This window comes from Pelobates fuscus, chromosome 4 (assembly GCF_036172605.1).
Source record: "Pelobates fuscus isolate aPelFus1 chromosome 4, aPelFus1.pri, whole genome shotgun sequence".
Classification (NCBI taxonomy): domain Eukaryota; kingdom Metazoa; phylum Chordata; class Amphibia; order Anura; family Pelobatidae; genus Pelobates; species Pelobates fuscus.
In genome coordinates this window covers 213,226,528-213,245,799 of record NC_086320.1, presented here as the reverse complement: position 1 = coordinate 213,245,799, position 19,272 = coordinate 213,226,528, and the positions used below count along the sequence as shown (strand labels likewise).

The 19,272-nt window shown below is 41.0% G+C and overlaps 1 protein-coding gene across 1 annotated transcript in view; it reads right to left on the bottom strand.

Annotated features, from left to right (window-relative positions):
• The window catches only part of GALNT1 (polypeptide N-acetylgalactosaminyltransferase 1), a 249,115-nt gene that overhangs the window by 75,916 nt on the left and 153,927 nt on the right, over nucleotides 1–19,272 (bottom strand). The window contains exon 5 of the mRNA XM_063451885.1: nucleotides 1,778–1,985. Within this exon, the coding sequence (XP_063307955.1) occupies nucleotides 1,778–1,985 (208 nt within the window). The remainder of the gene's footprint in view (nucleotides 1–1,777; nucleotides 1,986–19,272) is intronic.

The following is a 19,272-nucleotide window of genomic DNA, read 5'->3' as shown; positions in this document are numbered from 1 at the left end:
GTGTGTATGAGTGCAGTGTGTATGAGTGCAGTGTGTGTGTATGAGTGCAGTGTGTGTGAGTGCAGTGTGTGTATGAGTGCAGTGTGTGTATGAGTGCAGTGTGTGTGAATGCAGTGTGTGTGAATGCAGTGTGTGTGAGTGCAGTGTGTGTATATGAATGAAGTGTGAGTGTGTGATGCAGTGTGTGATGCAGTGTGTGTTTGTGTATGTGTTGGTGGGGGTCGGCATTTGATATATTATTAATTATTATTATTTTTTTTTTTTTATATTATTATTTTTTTTTGTATTATTATTTATTATTTAATTATTATTAAAAAAAAATTTAATTATCTTTTTTTTTTCGTCCCCCCTCCCTGCTTGCTAGCTGGCCAGGGAGGGGGGCTCCTTCCCTGGTGGTCCAGTGTCATTGGTAGTTCAGTGGGGGGAGAGGGGTGCTGGCAGAGCTGTACTTACCTTTCCTGCAGCTCCTGTCAGCTCTCTCCTCCTCCGCGCGGTCTGTGCAGCTCCCTCTGTCAGCTCCCAGTGTAAGTCTCGCGAGAGCCGGGGCTCTCGCGAGACTTACACTGGGAGCTGACCGAGGTGCTGAACGGACGGCGCGGAGGAGGAGAGAGCTGACAGGAGCTGCAGGAAAGGTAAGTACAGCTCTGCCAGCACCCCTCTCCCCCCAGTCTGTATTATGGCAATGCAAATTGCCATAATACAGACTCTGACTCGAGTATAAGCCGAGTTGGGGTTTTTCAGCACAAAAAATGTGCTGAAAAACTCGGCTTATACTCGAGTATATACGGTAATATGCATTTTTTTTTTACCTCAAATTGTTTAATTGTTAATGCTTTACATACCAATATACACACACTTATTAAGATAAATGTTGGCATTTGCAGAGTTTAATATTAAAGGAACACTATAGTCACCTGAAATTCTACAGCTAAATGTAGTGGTTATGGTGTCTATAGCCTGTCACTGCAGGCTTCTCGGATAAAAATAAGTGTTTACATCGCTGCCCAGTAACACCTCTAGGCGCAGTCACACAGACTGCCATTAGAGGTACTTGCTAACATAATGTTGCACAGTGTGCAGCACTAGTGTTCAGTGTCTCCACACTCTGCATGGAGATACTAAAAGCTTTCCTATAGGAAAGCTTTGGAGTGTCTGAAATCATTAAGATTGAAGGCGGAGCCAGCCGCTGTGAAACTGGCACAGCATGGTAGATATGTTGAGTAAAATCATCTTTTTACTGAGAGTGAGGTGGGTCAGACACCTCAACAGTCACTTCAGGACTATATTGTCAGAAATAATGTTTTGTATCCCTGACAATATAGTGTTTCTTTAAGCATGCTTGTGCATACTTCCATATTTCAACATTGGGATGGGGTGGTCCTTCAGCCACACTTGTGTACCAGAAGCACTCACACCTCCAGTATAAAAAAAAAAAAAAAGTATAATTATACAAAATTATTCTGTAAAATTCATAAACAAAAGAAAAGGGTGTTCTATAGCTTCTCAAGTATCCATGAGAAGCAAGATGATGATGACTTTTATCAGAAGCAAAAAGACTGAATTCCAAATCAGAACAAACTTGCCAGCTCAGAACTACTGAAACAGAAAGCTTGATAAAACTAGCATTAATTTAAATATTTGATAACACAAGTCTTCAGTTAAGGAACGCAAAGATCAGAAACACTACTATAGTAATACTAGTGGTAGTGGTGGTAGTAGTACTAGTAGTGGTAGTAGTAGTAGGAATATATCCATTAAAAACATGTAAAAGCCTTACCGGTCATGCTTGATTCGTGCCAATAAAGGCTCCAGCCATCCAACCGTGCACTCACAATGTGCATCAAGAAAAGTAATGACTTGCCCTTTGGAAGCAGCAGCCCCTTTTAACCGTGCTCTAATTAATCCTGATCGTTGTTCCATCCGAATTACATGAACAGGAACTTTCATTTTTTTCACATAGCTTTCCAGTGGTCTCTTCAAGAAATCTAAATTAGGATTGGGAAAGAAATAAGAAAAGCAAATAAGGGACTGTCATAACAAAATCAAAAACAACACAAAGATAACGACTGTGAATTTGTAAAAACTTTCAAGTGACACTATAATCACCAAAGCTACTTTAGGAAGAACATTGTATTGATTGAGCCTAAAAAGTTTGCTTCTGTATTTGTGTACTTCAAAAATTATCAGTGGTACTGTTTTGTACACAAAGCACCCATTGACGCAGACCTCTTTTTTTTTTCCCTTATTACTGGATATATTTCTGTACATTGTTGGAACTACAGTACGAGGATCTTGCAGCACAGTCTAGTATAATTTATATTTTATGTTAACTCTCTCCGCATTTTTTTCCTCAGGTACTGCATTTACTTTGACCTCCTTTCCCTTTTGTTTGTCACATCAAATTTAACTGCCTACTAGTGGTTTCCTCTTTCAGAATCGGTTTTTCTTTTCTTAATTTCTGATACAATTCTCTTTAAAACAGAAGACAAAGTAGGGATTAATTTGGCTCGTGTATTTATTTCTACACCTGACAGTATTGACAAATGGTGGATTTTGAAGGAACACTTTACTGTTAGGAATACAAAGTTGGCCCCTCATCCCCTAAGAAAGGATTAAAACCTCTTTAACCACTTACCTGATTCCAGCACCAAGCTCCTTCAGCACTGGCGCCATCTCCTTCAACGTCAGCACGAAGGTGAATTAATGCTTTCCCTATGGGGATTTGCAAGACACTGGAAGTCCTCCTCCACAGTGCGTAGTTTAACAGAGTTACACTCTGTGAAACTGCAGGAAGTGCCACTAATGCCTGACTGGCAGATAACCACTAGTGGCAGTCTTAACTATGCATCGCAAACATAGCTGTTTTTATAAAACTGCAATTTTTTACATTGCAGGATTAAGAGGACAGGAACACTGCACTCAGACCAATTCAAAGACATTAAGTGGTATTGGTTTCTGTAGTGTCCCTTTAAGGCCAGCTCTACTTCCTTTGCTAGCTTGACAAACTTGACAAAGGAAGTGGAGCTTGCTTTAAGCTCCACCGTTGTCAAAATTAGCAAGCAAAGGGAAAAAATACATAAGACAAGGAAGTCCCACTTTGTTTTATGATTTAAAGCAAAAGATATTGGAAATTAAGAAAAGTGGAATGGGTTCTGAAAGAGGAAGAGAAGAGGAATATGTTTGAAGTGACAGAGCCACTTTAAATGAAAAAACATGATTACAGATTGTACAAACATAATGCTGCATGTAAAGATTGCCTTGCGAATGTAATAGTATGGTATTAAGGAGATTACAGGTAGGATCTATATGTAAAGGCATAACACACTGGCCTAAGTTGCTATTACAAATTGCATGGTTCAACATAATTTACTTTCTATTTTATAAAATAGTTATTGATCCATAAAATATTTTATTAGCTTATACTTCATGTATTCTTGAGAACTCTGTGTACATAGCAATTCAAGAATGGAACTATGTCAAGCTCACAATCCCCTTCCATGCCTGAATTCAGAGATTTATTTTCAAAACACAGTTTTGTGGAGGCCTCTCAGAACTCGTCATTCTTCACTCCACATGAAAATAAGGGAGGAAATCTCACGGCTACAAGCCAGCTAAGGTAAATCATATATGAATATGGAAAACTCGCAAGAGAACAGATGGCACAAGAAAAAACACCGCAAACCAGGAGAGAACTTGCAAATGTCACCTACATTTTTACCATTATAAAATCTATTTTATCTATTAACACTTGAAATTTTAGCAAAAATCTATGCACTTCCACAACCAGTTAAGAGCATAATGAAAACTCCTTATTGAATTCCATCTTAATTCTGTACATCATATTTTATAATGGGTGCAGTAAATAATGCATATAGGTTAGAGGTAAACACACAATGCACTTAGTTTAATGTATTACACTGGTGGAAAGTCATCACTGCCAACATTTACAAAACTGATATATCAGTTTTTAAAATGGTAATATAATAGAAAGATTTATAGTTCACTGTTATAGCAGATTGCATTTAAAGTACCACTAAAGTCACACAGACCAGTTCATCTCAATGAAGTGTTCAGGTACAGTGGTCCTGTAGTTTTAATCTTTCAAGGTAAAACATAACCAATTTAATGTCAGCCACTAGAGGTGCTTCTGCTGTAACAAATAACGTGATGTTGCAGCTCATAGGAAAGCATGTTCATTGTGCATCAGGTACCCAATACTCATTTATAAGGAGAATTGAATTGGGACAGTAATGCAAAAACCTTATTGAAAACATTGCAAGAGGCAGAGAGGTCAGCAGATCAGAGGGAGTCTTAGCTCTAGGAAAAGGTGGGTAAAATAATTTTTCAATATATCTTTTGTGCAAACGGGAAGGGGGGATGATTAATCCAACTATGGACTAGCATAAGAGAGGGCACAATGAAAAGGAATTTATCCTTTTCATAGATTTAGTGAATCCCTCACAATGAAATGTTTTCTTGCCACAGTCCTGCACCACTAATGATAATCTCCCAGCAAATTCAAAGCTGCTCATAGAGTAGCATTGGAACACAGTGTGCATGTGTGGCATTTGCTGCAATCCACTCATTGAAGCTCATACTTCTCTATGAGAAGTAATCAGTTCCATGTTGAGTGAGGAAGTCAACTCTACGAGCGGACAACCAATGGGCCCTATAAAAGAGGTAATTTCTCTTGAAATTTGCACTTCTATGAAATAGTTGAGACATACTGCTAGTCAAGAATAAGGGGTGTAGAGTGTCCCTTTAACTTAATAAGAAAATAATCGATTTGACTAGATGAGTTTAGAATAACATTTAAAAAAAAAAGAAATTTCCTATTGAAAAAAACAAAACAAAATATATATATATATATATATATATATATATATATATATATATATATAAATAAATAAATATATATAAAATTGATTTAGGAGTTAACAAAATGCTCACAGCCATTTTTTCCCCTCCTCATTTAAAGAACTTATTTTTGAATTGCATCAATGCTTTCCAAAGCTGTGAACAATGCTCCCATAAATTCGAAAACCGAGTGACATCTGTGGTCCAGTTTTTACATTCCCCCAGCAAAGGGCGAAACACACTCGTTCATGGAATAACCACAATTACAATATGAACTGTAGTTATAGTGAAGCTAAACAGGAGAACATTTGGAGACACCCGTCTTTCAGTTCTCAGCAAATAGAGTTTGACAGGTGTGGAAGTGACATATTTACAGAGATTTACATATATATATATATTTTTTTAAATCTATACAATTTTAAAGCGATTCTAGCACACTTCAAACTGAAGTGTTGCAGCTTTTGATTCCCGCTAACACCTGAAATCATACATTTCAAACCAGTCAGCAGTTGTAAAAAGTGTCATGTCTTTACTGTGCATAACAGCCTCTTTACTAATGCAGTCAATAACATGTGAATATTCAGAGGGAATTTGCAGAGGCACTTTGTGTTTTTAGAGGTATGTTGATTTTTTTTAATTGTATTTATTTTTTTATTTTTATTTTTATTTTCTCTTTTTAAATAGGAGCATACAGAGCTGTGCCATTTGTGATATGGACGAGAAAGAATAAGAGCTCAAACGTGAGAACATTTTAACTTTAATAAAGCAATCACTCATTCCATACGCAAGATATCTTGTTGATAATGTTTACTCTTTAATCTGATACTTGAATAAAATACTTAAATATACTGTATCTTACTTTTATTTGAAAGCACTGCAAGGGTCATTTAGTATATATTTTCTTTTCTTACATAATTCATATTGGTTTGTTCTTTTTTTATGCTGAAATACATTTGAGTCACTAATTGAATAACTATGAAAATCTGTCTCTTTGATGTGCACCTCTGTAATTTATGCAGATACAGATGTGGTCTATTATTTTTATTTTTCTACTAACCTTCACTTTAACATCCCTTTTCTACCATCAAATAAATATTGGAAGGAACTGAAATAAATGTAATGAAAAAAACAGCATTGGATTCTTTAATAATAAAAACACGGGGCATGGATACATTAGATAAGGAAACAGCTAATATGAATACCACAATTATCTATTTTTTCCATTGGAAGGAAGGAATGTTTATTGAAATGTGCATGAAGCAACAGGAAATGAAACAAAATACGTTTTATACTACTATCATACTACCTGAAAATCTCTAGTGAGAGTTTCCTCCCATTACATTGGAAGCCTCAAATGCACAGCGCTGTCTCTGCCTGCTCCAGTAGCAAAGACAGCGACATATCCCATCTCATGAGCATTAATCAGAAGACAGGATGTGATATCACCGCATCCCTGCATCCAGTGGTGCAAGGGGCTGGGAAGCTACAGATGTGGAGTCAACCAGACCCCAGATAATTCCAGAAAAGTAGGCAAAATGAGGGTGCCAACTGCCAAGCTTAAAACATATAGGGGGAGAATGGTGAGGAAGGAAAAGGGGAAGGAGGGAAAACACTGTCTAAACCTATTCTGAAAATGTACAGTCATTCTCTACATTAGATAGAAACCCAGCTTTGCAGTTCCATGTGACAAATGCACATTGCGTTGCTTGGAGCTCTGTGATATACTCATACACACTACAGATTACCAGGATATTATTAGTGATACTCTCATATGCACTTTCCAGGTTACAGTACAGGATAAAACAGCCTGGCTCAGCCAGTGTATACACATACAGTGTTAAAAAAATGAAATACACTGATATATCACAAAAATATACTACACCACACAATTTGATGGTAATGAGAATTCTATTATTACAAAACTCAGAAAAAATAACCTTTGACTTCAGTTTCTAAGCACATGTAGTTAAAATAAATAGATCTAAGTTAAAAAAAAAAGTAAAATATACATATTTAGTGTACTGCATGGAAACACAACATTCATATGACATTTTTAACATCACAATCATCATCTATTCATGATCCACCTATCATGAATTGGTCTGCTGTAAAAATAATTGTAAATAATTATAACCACATTAAAAGCAAGTGGTAGTGTGCCTGTTTAATACATTTTGTAGCTATGGGTATTATGAGTAAACAGACATTTAACAAAACAAAACAAAAAATACAGATTACAGATCTTCAAGCAATAATTTTGGCTATATCTCCATGTACCCAAATGTATAACTATAGCAGCAATGGAAGAAACTGAAGATGATTTGAGCTTTATGTGAGTAATATTTTAGCAATCGTAATGTGTGAAGAAGAGTAATGATCCTTAGATTGTATTGTTCAAATGTACTGTGATTTACGACGACGGATGCTATAAAATAATTATTCTGCTAATGTATAGTCTACACTTTTTAAGGTTCTCCAAGATTCTGCATATTTAACCATTTAAGGACAGATGTATTGCTCATTTTCTTAACCAAAACAAAACCCAGAATTTCTACAATCTCTGTCCGTATTTGTTTTACCATCATTTAAGGATTCTATTTAAATGCCCCATACATATTATGTATTTTTTTAACCCCTTAATTACACATGACATGTGTGACATGTTATAATTCCCTTTTATTCCAGAAGTTTGGTCCTTAAGGGGTTAAAGGATAGAAATGGCTTTTATTTAATATCATATATTATTGCTTAAACAAATGCTAAAGGTATACCTACCCCAATATGAACCTTAATCCTACACTAACCTTAAAACAGTATTAAGCCTAAATCCAGCACTAATCCTTACCCTAACCCTACAGTTAACCATAACCCTACAGCTAACACTAACTCGAACCTACTCTTACTACTAAATCTGCTGCTAAGAGTTCATCAGTCAATATGGGGCCACTAAAAATCACCCCAGCTGACAGAGGGTAGCCCCAGGTATCCATTGATGGACCATCCCTGGGTCTTCTGGTGTGAGCAGGGATTTAATCCTATCACACCGTGATTTCTTTATAGGCATTTAAATTCCTTTTTAAAGAGCTTATTGCAGCATATCAAAAAGTCTGGGAATACTATAGAAGGCACAGGCTGACATATCTGAGCAGGGATTTAACCCTGTTTACATAAAAATTGCAGGATGTGTCATTAAGCCCTAAAATAAGTAAAATCTGTTATAGTTAGGATGTACGGATATGTCCTAACATCCTTAAATTGTTAAATCACATAAGAGTATTATTTAAAACTAACTCTAGATCATTTCATTTGTAAAACATGAAGTGTATTATTTCCGATTATTTAATATATACACTTTACAAAATTATAAATGCAGCACTTGTTTTTGCCCCATTTTTCAAGAGCTGAACTCAAAGATCTAAGACTTTTTCTGTGTACACAAAAGGCCTATTTCTCTCAAATATTGTTCACAAATCTGTCTAAATCTGTGTTAGTGAGCACTTTTCCTTTGCCGATATAATCCATCCACCTCACAGGTGTGGCATATCAAGATGCGGATTAGACAGCATGATTATTGCACATGTGTGCCTCAGGCTGGCCACAATAAAAGTATTTTTTTACAATCTGCAATATTGCTGTTGATTTCTTTTATTGTGCGGTCCCTGATGAAGTTCCTGTGTTGAACGAAACGCGTTGGACCTATTGCTGCACTTTTATATTTTATCTTTATGGTGTTGTATCACCTTTTAAAAAGAATAAAATTACGAATATTTTTCTACTACTACTCACCTGGAGTCCTGTGTCCCATTGGCTACTCGACATTATCAAAGGATACCAGCATCCCCCCATAATTCCTGGGGAGGCACCTTGAATGCTCTTTTATCTCCACTATCTCGTGAGTGCATCCATTTAAGCGCACATTTTCACTGTATATACTGTATCACACTATTGTTTTTTCTTTGTATGTTCCCCCCATAGACTGTACAGCCGTATCCCATTTCTGCTTGTGGTTCTATACATATATATGATCGTTTTGGGTGGATAACGATCTTGGGAGGCTACAGACTGATTGGAGTTAAGTAATTTGATATTTAACACTTAACCATGTAGTTGTTCTGTTTTGTTGGCCACAATAAAAGGCCACTCTAAAATGTGCAGTTTTACTGTATTGGGGAGGTCCGGGGGGTCTGAAAACAGTCAGTATCTGGTGTGACCACCATTTGCCTCATGCAGTGAATGAAATCTCGTTCACGTTGAGTTTATCAGGTTGTTGATTGTGGCCTCCTCTTTAATGGCTGTGCGAAGTTGCTGGATATTGGCAGGACCTGGAACACGCGGTCGTATACGCCGATCCAGAGCATCCCAAACATGCTTAAAGGGTGACATGTCCGGTGAGTATGCTGGCCATGCAAGAACTGGGATGTTTTCAGCTTCCAGGAATTGTGTACAAATCCTTGCAACATGGGGCCATACATTATCATACTGCAACATGAGGTGATGGTCGTGGATGAATGGCACAACAATGGGCCTCAGGATCTCGTCACGGTATCTCTGTGCATTCAAAATGCCATCAATAAAATGCAACTGTGTTCGTTGTCCATAACATATGCCTGCCCATAACCCCACCGCCACCATGGGCCACTCGATCTACAACACTGACATCAGCAAACTGCTAACCCACACAACGCCATACACGCAGTCTGCCATCTGCGCTGTACAGTGAAAAATTTGATTTATCCGGGAAGAGAACACCTCTCCAAAGTGCCAGATGCCATTGAATGTCAGCCTTTGCCCACTCAAGTCGGTTTCGATGATGAACTGCAGTCAGGTCGAGACCCCGATGAGGATGACGAGCATGCAGATGAGCTTCCCTGAGACTGTTTCTGACAGTTTGTGCAGAAGTTCTTTGGTTATGCAAACTGATTATTGCAGCAACTGTCCGGGTGGCTGGTCGGAGGTGAAGATGCTGGATGTGGAGGTCCTGGGCTGGTGTGGTTACACATGGTCGGCGGTTGTGAGGCAGGTTGGATGTAGTGCCTAATTCTCTGAAACGCATTTGGAGACTGCGTATGGTAGAGAAATGAACATTCAATTCACGGGCAAAAGCTCTGGTGGACATTCCTGCAGTCAGCATGCAAATTTCACGCTCCTTCAAAACTAGTGACATCTGTGGCATTGTGCTGTGTGATAAAACTGCACATTTTAGAGTGGCCTTTTATTGTGGCCAGCCTAAGGCACACCTTTGCAATAATCATGCTGTCTAATCAGCATCTTGATATGTCACACCTGTGAGGTGGATGGGTTATCTCGGCAAAGGAGAAGAGCTCACTAACACAGTTTCTATGAACAATATTTGAGAGAAATAGGCCTTTTGTGTACATAGAAAAAGTCTTAGACCTGTGAGTTCATCCCATGAAAAATGGGGGCAAAAACAAAAGGTGCGTTTATAATTTTGTTCAGTGCATATAACCCATGTTTAGGTTAGATGATTTGTTTTCTAAAATTGTCACTTTACCTCATACCTCATGTGTACCAGTGACCTGCTCCAACAACATACAAATATAAAACAAGTTGAACCACAGCAAAATTAGTTTTGCCTTTACTTAAAGGATATTCACAACAATATATATAGTTTCCTGGAAGCAGAAAGGTTCTCTTGTTTTAATTTAAAGGGTAACTTTCTTTTCTCTTAAATTTATACCATTGAAATAAAATGTGTGTTAATCAAGTGCTCAGTTTACTTTTAAAAATATCAAAAATTTGGGGGTCGTGGCCTACAGCGCTTGCAAGCAGACGTGTCTCCCTTGAGCTCCGTTCGAGCCGGGAAAAGAAGAAAAAAAAAGCCACTAAAACGGTAATCCCAACGACCACACCGACACCCCCCACACAAAGAGGCTATGGGGCGCAAACACAAGAAGCCACATCACCTGGCAGCTCCCCGGCAGCAAGATATTCGGCTCTCCTTTGAGAAGCCGGCGTCACAGGGTTCGCTGGAGCCATCAGAGGCCTCCCAGGAGGAGGAAGAACCGCTGAGCTCTCCCCTCTCAGGAGCGGAGTCTGAGCGGTCGGACACTGACAATGAGGATGAAACACCCTCCACAAAAGGGGATATAAGGAGGCTACTGACTGACCTCTGGAAGGTTTGGAAGGAAGACCTCACAGCAGCCCAAGCTGAAATAGGGGAGATCCGTCACAGGGTGCAGGAGATGGAAGGTAGGGAGGCCTCCAGAGACAAACACATACAAACCACCGACACCAAACTGGACAGCCTCTCCTCCCAGGTCCAACAGCTGACCCAAGCAGTGACCACCCTGGAAACATGCCACAGACAAAAAAATCTGCGTCTCAGGGGAATCTCAGAACAAGTACCTGATGAAACGATACTCACCTTTGTGAGAGACCTAATAGACACCATGGTCATGAGGGACCATCCTCCCCAAAACACGATCACCTCCGCATTCAGAGTGAGAAAATCAGCTGCGGCTCCAAGTGACGCGCCCAGACACGTAATAGCCATAACCCGGGACATCACAGTGAAGGCGGCGGTTATGAAGTGCTCCAGAGAACGGGGAACGATACAATACAAGGGCCAGGCGGTCTCCTTCTATGCGGACATACCATTCTCTGCCATAGCGGAAAGGAGGAAGCTAGCTCCCACTGCCAGAAAGCTCAGAGATCACTCTATACGGTACCGCTGGGGACTAGGGTGATCCCTGGTGGTGACCAGTGGAGACATTACAGCAACACCGACATCAACAGGATCCAGAGCCACTGATGCAGAAACTCGGGCTGAGAACCCGCACAAGAGCAGCCACCACAGAGACTGCAACCAGCGACACCGTTGGGTCCCAACAGAAGGTTAAATCTCCCCCCCCCCCAAAAAAAAAAGGCACAGCCCCCACAGAGAGACAAGAACACCAGTACAAACAAACCCTGGCACTCGGTCGGGCACCTCAAAATTCAGAGACTCACATAACGGGACTCGAACCAAGCTGGCACTACACCGCGAGCTATGCAAGCCTGTTAAACCTCCTTAAACCACAGTTGCCCCAACATGTAAAGCTCAGTAATGGCCGTATACTAAAGAGTTCTACTGCTTTTATGATATCCTTGGTTCTGCATCGCCCATACATATTGTTTCCTTATGTAATAACGTTTCTTATGACATACTCAAAATAACAATGATGGTATAGACAAATGTTATTTATTTCATACAGTCAACAGTGTTAATACGCCAGTGTATAACTTTACTACGCAGATTATAGTACAGATGTTTCACGATAAAACTTTCAATAAAATTCAAATTAAAAAAAAATATCAAAGATTTAAGGAATATTATAGGGTCAGGAACACGAACATGTATTCCTGACCCTATAGTGTTTAACCCACCATTTAGGTGGCTTGCCCCCCCTTACCTCCCCTATAAAGTTTAAAACTCACCTTATTTCCAGCGGTCCGTCGGTGCTGGCTCTGGCCCCTTTTTGTCATAATCAAAATGGCCAATCCAATGCTTTCCCATAGGGAAATCCCATTGGACTGGCTAAAACCGGCATGGGGCTGTGAAAAGGCAGTGTCTGCATGAAAAAGGCCTGAAGGGAACCATTATACTCACCAGAACAACTACATTAAGCTGTAGTTATTCTGGTGACTATAGTGTCCCTTTAACAAACATCAAATTCCATTCTAACAAGGCAGAGGCAGGAATAATGTTGCATATGAGGAGGAGGAATAGAAACACTGTTTCATTGCTCCTTTTTGCTGTATGCTTTCTCTATGATGCCTGCTAAATGCAAAGGACTGATCTTTTCAAAAGTGATTGACAGGGAGGCACAGTTGCAAGATAAAGAAAAATACTAAAATACATATATATATATGTTAAAAGGCCTGAACTTGTGGAGGCCTGAATTTGTGGGAGGAGTAAGTCCCCTACTTAAACTCCCAGCCCCTACTCACCTCTGCCTTTCAGCTGATTGTTTTGTCCCCATAGCAACAAGCACTTCCTGTCCAGCTTCCCTCCAGAATTTTTTCCTGTTTCCAGCAGTCAGACGTCCAGACCAGTCCTCTGTCCGTTTGAGGCCTTCCACTCGGTTCCCGGTCAAGGTACCCGGTTTCCGGTCACGAGACCGGCACGTTCACGTAAGTTAGGCGTAGGAAATAGCGCCCCGCTATTTCCCGCCGTTCGGGCCTAAAAACGTAGGGGTAGGCTCCCTCTATCATATTCGTACAAATACACGCTTTTTTAACCGATTTCAGTGTTCACGCCAAAACAGACGAACGCTCGGCACTTTATCACTGCTTTTACATATTTGTACGGAAACTACCTAATCTATTATTATTTATATACACAGTAATATTATTACGGGCATTCTCTTATTTCCGTTTGGTCACCCAGGACCAATCTATTTCGTACGATTAAAACACAAACACCTTGCTCTAAATCCATATTCGGCTAGTTCTTATTCAAATAGGCTACAGTATGCACTAAGTTCTATTTCACGAATTCTACTTTTCTTTACGTATATTCCCTGTTCGGTCATATTGCTACTGATACCTTTTTTTGTCAGTTTGGGGATATAATTAGCTTGTTTAAAAATCTGCCTTGTGATTTTCTTTCTATGTTAACCAGTTAATTTGTTTTACTACTTTTTAAAATATCCACGTCTATCATAAACGTACAGTTTCTATACACTGTGGCAGGATGGCCAGGCTCTTCACAAACTTCAAATGCAACAGTCAGGATAAAATAGTACTGCAGTTTATTGTCACTTTCCACAATATATACAAGGTTGTGCTCTCCCACAAAATAAAACAAAAAGAAAATAAATCCTACTCCAACTTGGAGACTTACTAAACAGTATTACTAACTATCCAACTGGCCAGCTAATCTAGTTCCCAGTTTTAAACAAAATGAAATACAGCACTTTAAGCAGGTTTCACACAGTACCTTTGTCTCAGGCTTAACTGCCTCCTCTCTCCCAGCTGTTAGACTCTCTGTCTTCAGAGGCTAACCTTTTAAAACCCTAGTGCTGGTTAATTACATTCACCTGGTATATAACATTCAAGGGGTGACTCCCACCAATTAACCCCATCATGCTGGGAATAGAGAGCACTCCAATCTATTACTAACATAGAAAGCCTCTCTGACCTTGCCACAACACATATTTACCTATTAAACACTTCATTTTGTCACATATACTAATAAATACTGTTTATAAACACAATATCCGGCACATAAACGTCTGTACTATTCATTTTCCATATAATCACGCTGTCACATATTTTTGGCTTTACAGACTGCATCGGTTTCTCGCTTTTTCTGCGCTAAAGTTGTTTATTTCAAGGTCTTTTATTACAGGAACAGGTATTGTATTTTATCACTTTGCATTATAAAGTCATAGGCCTAAAATGTTTACATATTGGGTTTTATTACTTACCTCCACACCTGTCGTTAACTATGGAATTTTTCTTCGGTTAACCCTTAGCTCCAGTATTATTCTAGGCTTCCCCCGGTTCTACACAGTTAAACCGTTTCGCATTACGTAATTTCTTTATGTCAAACCAAGGTATAGTTCACAACTCGTTTGTTACTACACCTCATATAAAACCTATCACGGTCTCAAGTTCATTACTACTTTTCCACAGGCTTACGCCCACGGTACGTTAATTCTTTACTATTATTTCTACTCAGACATACGATCATACAGCCATCAGGCTCGGGTAAACACCAAAACCTGACCCGGTACTCAGCCATACCTTCAGGTACTTACGTCTATACCCAAATACGTCCAATCGTCACCCCAAGGCCTCATCCAGCCTTCTCACAAATATCTATTTCAGCCCAGTCACACACTTAAACCTTCCAGATCCCTCAATGCAGGATCTCACGTTGCGCCCCTAACAAACAACCTACTCCCAATTCAAATCATACGCCACCACGATACGCATAAATACGTCAACATCTGTCTTAAAGCCTCAGGACTCTTCCTCAAGGACAGCATAAGACGAGACTTACCACACTTATAACCACCAGAAGGTTCCAGATACCATTTGCAAGAAGTCAAGGTTAGTATCTACACAACATTCCAGTCCTCTCACCTTATCCTTAAATATACAATCGAACTGGCTACAGGGTCTAGGCTAATGCCTTAGCGCACCCTATCAGAAATCCCGTCCCAACGAGGCCTTCCATCCCCCCCCCACCTCAACACGGAGGTACGGCCCCACGCCCAAATCATAGTTACAAGCCTCGCATGCCCTACTACAGGGCGCTAGTCAGGGCCTCACCTGTCACGGCCACACGTTTTGATTTCTCTCTACTGTCACCGAGAGGCCAACATCCCGCCACCACGTCTGTGGCAACTACGTCATAAGCCAAATCATAGGTAGAGCCTCTCACCGCCACTTGGCATTAGCAGGGCCTCACCTATCCAAACATTCAACAGTTAAGTTGTTCGCTTTGGCATCTAGCATTACAGTCCAGTTCTTCCATATACACCACCCCACATACCCAGCCTACTTACCTTACGCCCCTTCTAATATATCTTTCACATAATAATTCCTTTTAGAATGTCCCAAGAACCTATTCCAACCAAAGAATTGACAGAAGAAACTCCATTCACGCCTACCAGACCCGGGTCTCCAGGCGAATCACTCACTCTTTCAACCCCCACGTCCTTGAGAGCATGGACTATTCCCAAAATTACGGCCGAGCTTAGGCTCAGGGCCATCCCCTTTCCGGCCACAGCTAGGAAGGCTGAACTTTATAGGCTACTTACTCACCAAGCCCCCGAGCCCAGGCCAGGGACTAGCTCTCAAGGACAACCACCAAGCAACAGCACGGCCACCCAGGATACCCTGGCAGAGATCTTGGCCAATCTACAGACCCTCAATAGCAGGCTATCTAAGGTGGAAAGCGCCATCTCCTCCCCAGGTACTACCACGGTAGTCCCAGTCGCTTTCAAGGCTGTACCTACTATACCAACATGCCCTCCTATACTCCCCCCTCCAGCACCGGGCACAGCCATTACACCATTTGAGTCACCAGCACACTCCGTCCCTGACTCCATCAGGAAAGATATCCTAGACGGGAAGGATGTGTGTCTGGTGTCCTTGCTCATAGCCTCACAGGATGTACTTGAGAACAAGGCATTCAATTACGGTGATATCTCTGTGGTGCTCAAGACAAGGGATCCCAGGCTTAATCATCTGGTGGATTATCTCACCACAGGGTTCACTAAAGGGTTTCTCACGGGTATTGTAGCCATTCCCCCAGGTACACTAGAATGCCCTAATCTCCAGTCAGCACGTTTAGACCCAGTCTCCATAGACACTCTCATTGCCTCTGAAATCACCAACGGTTTCATGATCGGCCCCTTCACCTCTTCACCATTCTCCTCCTGGCGCACTAACCCCATTGGTATTGCTATTCACAAATATTCCCCCCCAAAAACCCCCCCCCCCAAAAAAAAAAAAGTCTAATTATTGATTTATCGGCACCGCACTCCTCTTTTGTTCCAAGCATAAACGCACTCATTCCAGCAGACGAATTCTCACTTCAGTACGTAACCATCGTCGACGCCATACAGTCCATCATATCATCTGGTAATCGACCCTGGCTTAGCAAAACGGACATCACTAACGTTTAAATTACTACCCATGCACCCCTCACTCTGGCACTTACACGGTGTTAAATGGCGAGGGAAATATTACTTCTCTACACGACTCACTTTCGGTTCTCGAAGCAGCCCCAAACTGTTCGACATTTTCGCAGAGTCACTATGCTGGCTGCTTCTGAACGTCACCAGGTGTCACTCCGTTATCCACTACCTCGACGACTTTTTACTAATAGAGCCAGGGTCACCTTCACCCACAGCAATCAGAAGCACTACTGCACTATTTTCCACACTTGGAGTCCCTTTGTCCACTGCCAAAACTATAGGCCCCACAACTAAATTGACCTTTCTGGGGATAGAACTGGACTCGGTTAACCTCAGAGCTAGCCTCCCCCACGACAAACTGTCACGTTTGAGAGGGGAGATGACTTGTTCCTGCGGAATGATGTTTGCACTAGAAAATAACTTCAGTCCCTTCTCGGATCCCTGAACTTTGCAATGTGCATCATTCCGCAGGGAAGGTCTTTCATATCCAGACTCCTTTGCCTGCTGCACGGAGTTCCGGACTCTGGCACAGTTTCTTTGGACCCCCACGCCAAGGCTGACTTAGCTATGTGGGGGAAGTTTTTGAAGGACTGGAATGGAATCTTCATGTTTATTCCCCCTCTCTCCACCTCTTCACCCATCATCCACACAGACGCAGCAGCCAATACCGGTTTTGCAGCCATTTTTGGGAACCACTGGTTCAGGGGCCATTGGCCCACTGATTCGGATGCCTTGCCAGGATTCAGAGAGACCTCAGCACTATTTGAAATTTATCCCATTGTGGCGGCCGCACACACCTGGGGTCATCTCTGGTCTGGCAAGGCAGTCAAATGCTACTCTGATAACTCGGCAGCTTGCGAAATCGTGAACAAAGGGCGATCATCTTCCCTGACCATCATGCGGCTGATTCGCAAGCTGACCTGGTTGGCAGCATCCGGCCAGTTTCACTTAGTTTGTTTTCACATCCCGGGTATTCACAACACGGCCGCTGACGCTCTTTCTCGTTCTCAATTTCAGGCATTCTCTCAGGCACTCCCAACGGCTCCCCTACAACCATCCAGGACACCACGGTTCCACGATCTAATCCTGGATTAAGCACACTCTTGAACCACGCTAGAGCACTCACTCACCAAGCATTATCACCAAACACGGCTATCACTTACAATAGGGCTCTTAATATATTTAATAAATTCACAGCAGAGTTCGGTTTACAAGGTGACTTCTCTATTCAAACCATGGTGGCTTTTGCCTCTTTTTTCCACCTACACCTTAAACTATCTCACAACACCATTAAACTATATCTCACGGGGGTCCAGCACCACAGCCTCACCTTTTTTTCCTAACAACACACCTTTCCTGTCTTCATACCCCGTCAAAAAGGTTTTGAAAGGAATATCAAAGGTTTCACCTCCACTCTCTACCATTAGATTACCTATAGATGGGCCTATCTTCAGGTCACTTAGCAATCTCCTTGACACAGCCCCATTCGACATCGGCACAAATACGGTGATCAAATCTGCTTTATATCTCGCTTTCTACGGTTTTCTCAGACCTAGAGAGTTCACCGTAATTTGTCAAGGAGATACGAAGCTAAGACTTAAAATATCACACCTCACTAAGATCACTACCAACTTTCGATCCCTACAACTAAAACCAACCGGTCACTACACCCTACTATAATTCCTCTCTTCCCTACTGATAATGCCTGGTGTCCGGTAAAAGTACTAGACCACCTACGGTCAACTCTGCACGGTCACCTACTGGACTCTCCGCTCTTAACACTACAAGGGCACCCGTTAACCACAGCAAAATTGATGGTTCATATCAGAATTCTGTTATCTAAGCTCGGACACAACCCGATTGCATTCTCTAGGCACTCCTTCCGTATAGGAGCAGCCTCTAGCACTAACACACCGGTCCATATCATCAAGAGACTGGGGCGGTGGAAATCCTCCATATATACTGCATATATTCCACAGCCGGAGAAAGAGCTTCGCCAAGCTTTCAGCAACTTGGTTTTGTAAAAAATGCAATAAAGTGTGTATTTCTCGAATTTATCTTTTTGCCCTCTTTTATTTACAGGCCCACTCGTACGTTGGTTTCGGCACACCACAACCAACTTTGCTCACAGTTACTATCCATTACGTATTTAAATTCCGAGCACAAGTTAAAAGGCCTGAACTTGTGGAGGCCTGAATTTGTGGGAGGAGTAAGTCCCCTACTTAAACTCCCAGCCCCTACTCACCTCTGCCTTTCAGCTGATTGTTCCCACCCACCTACACCCTGTTATAATTACATTCTCCTTGGTGGGCCCTCTTTTATTTACAGGCCCACTCGTACGTTGGTTTCGGCACACCACAACCAACTTTGCTCACAGTTACTATCCATTACGTATTTAAATTCCGAGCACAAATATATATATATATATATATATATATATATATATATATATATATATATATATATATATATATATATATATATATATATATATATAGAAAATTCAAAGGAATGGTTGCACTCACGTAATTAAAAGTCCAAAGTTTAATGGAAAGGTTTAAAAAAATCCAAGATCAACGTTTCAGTCACTACTGACTTTCATCAGGATCATGAAGTTAATGAGACATACAGACATCTTATATACCCTATATAATTATACCAATTAAGCAGATGATGGCAATAAACATAAATATAAATAAATGCATTAAATCAATAAATTGGCTTACCCCCAGTGAAACCGCTGTGTTGCCGGCGTTCCCCT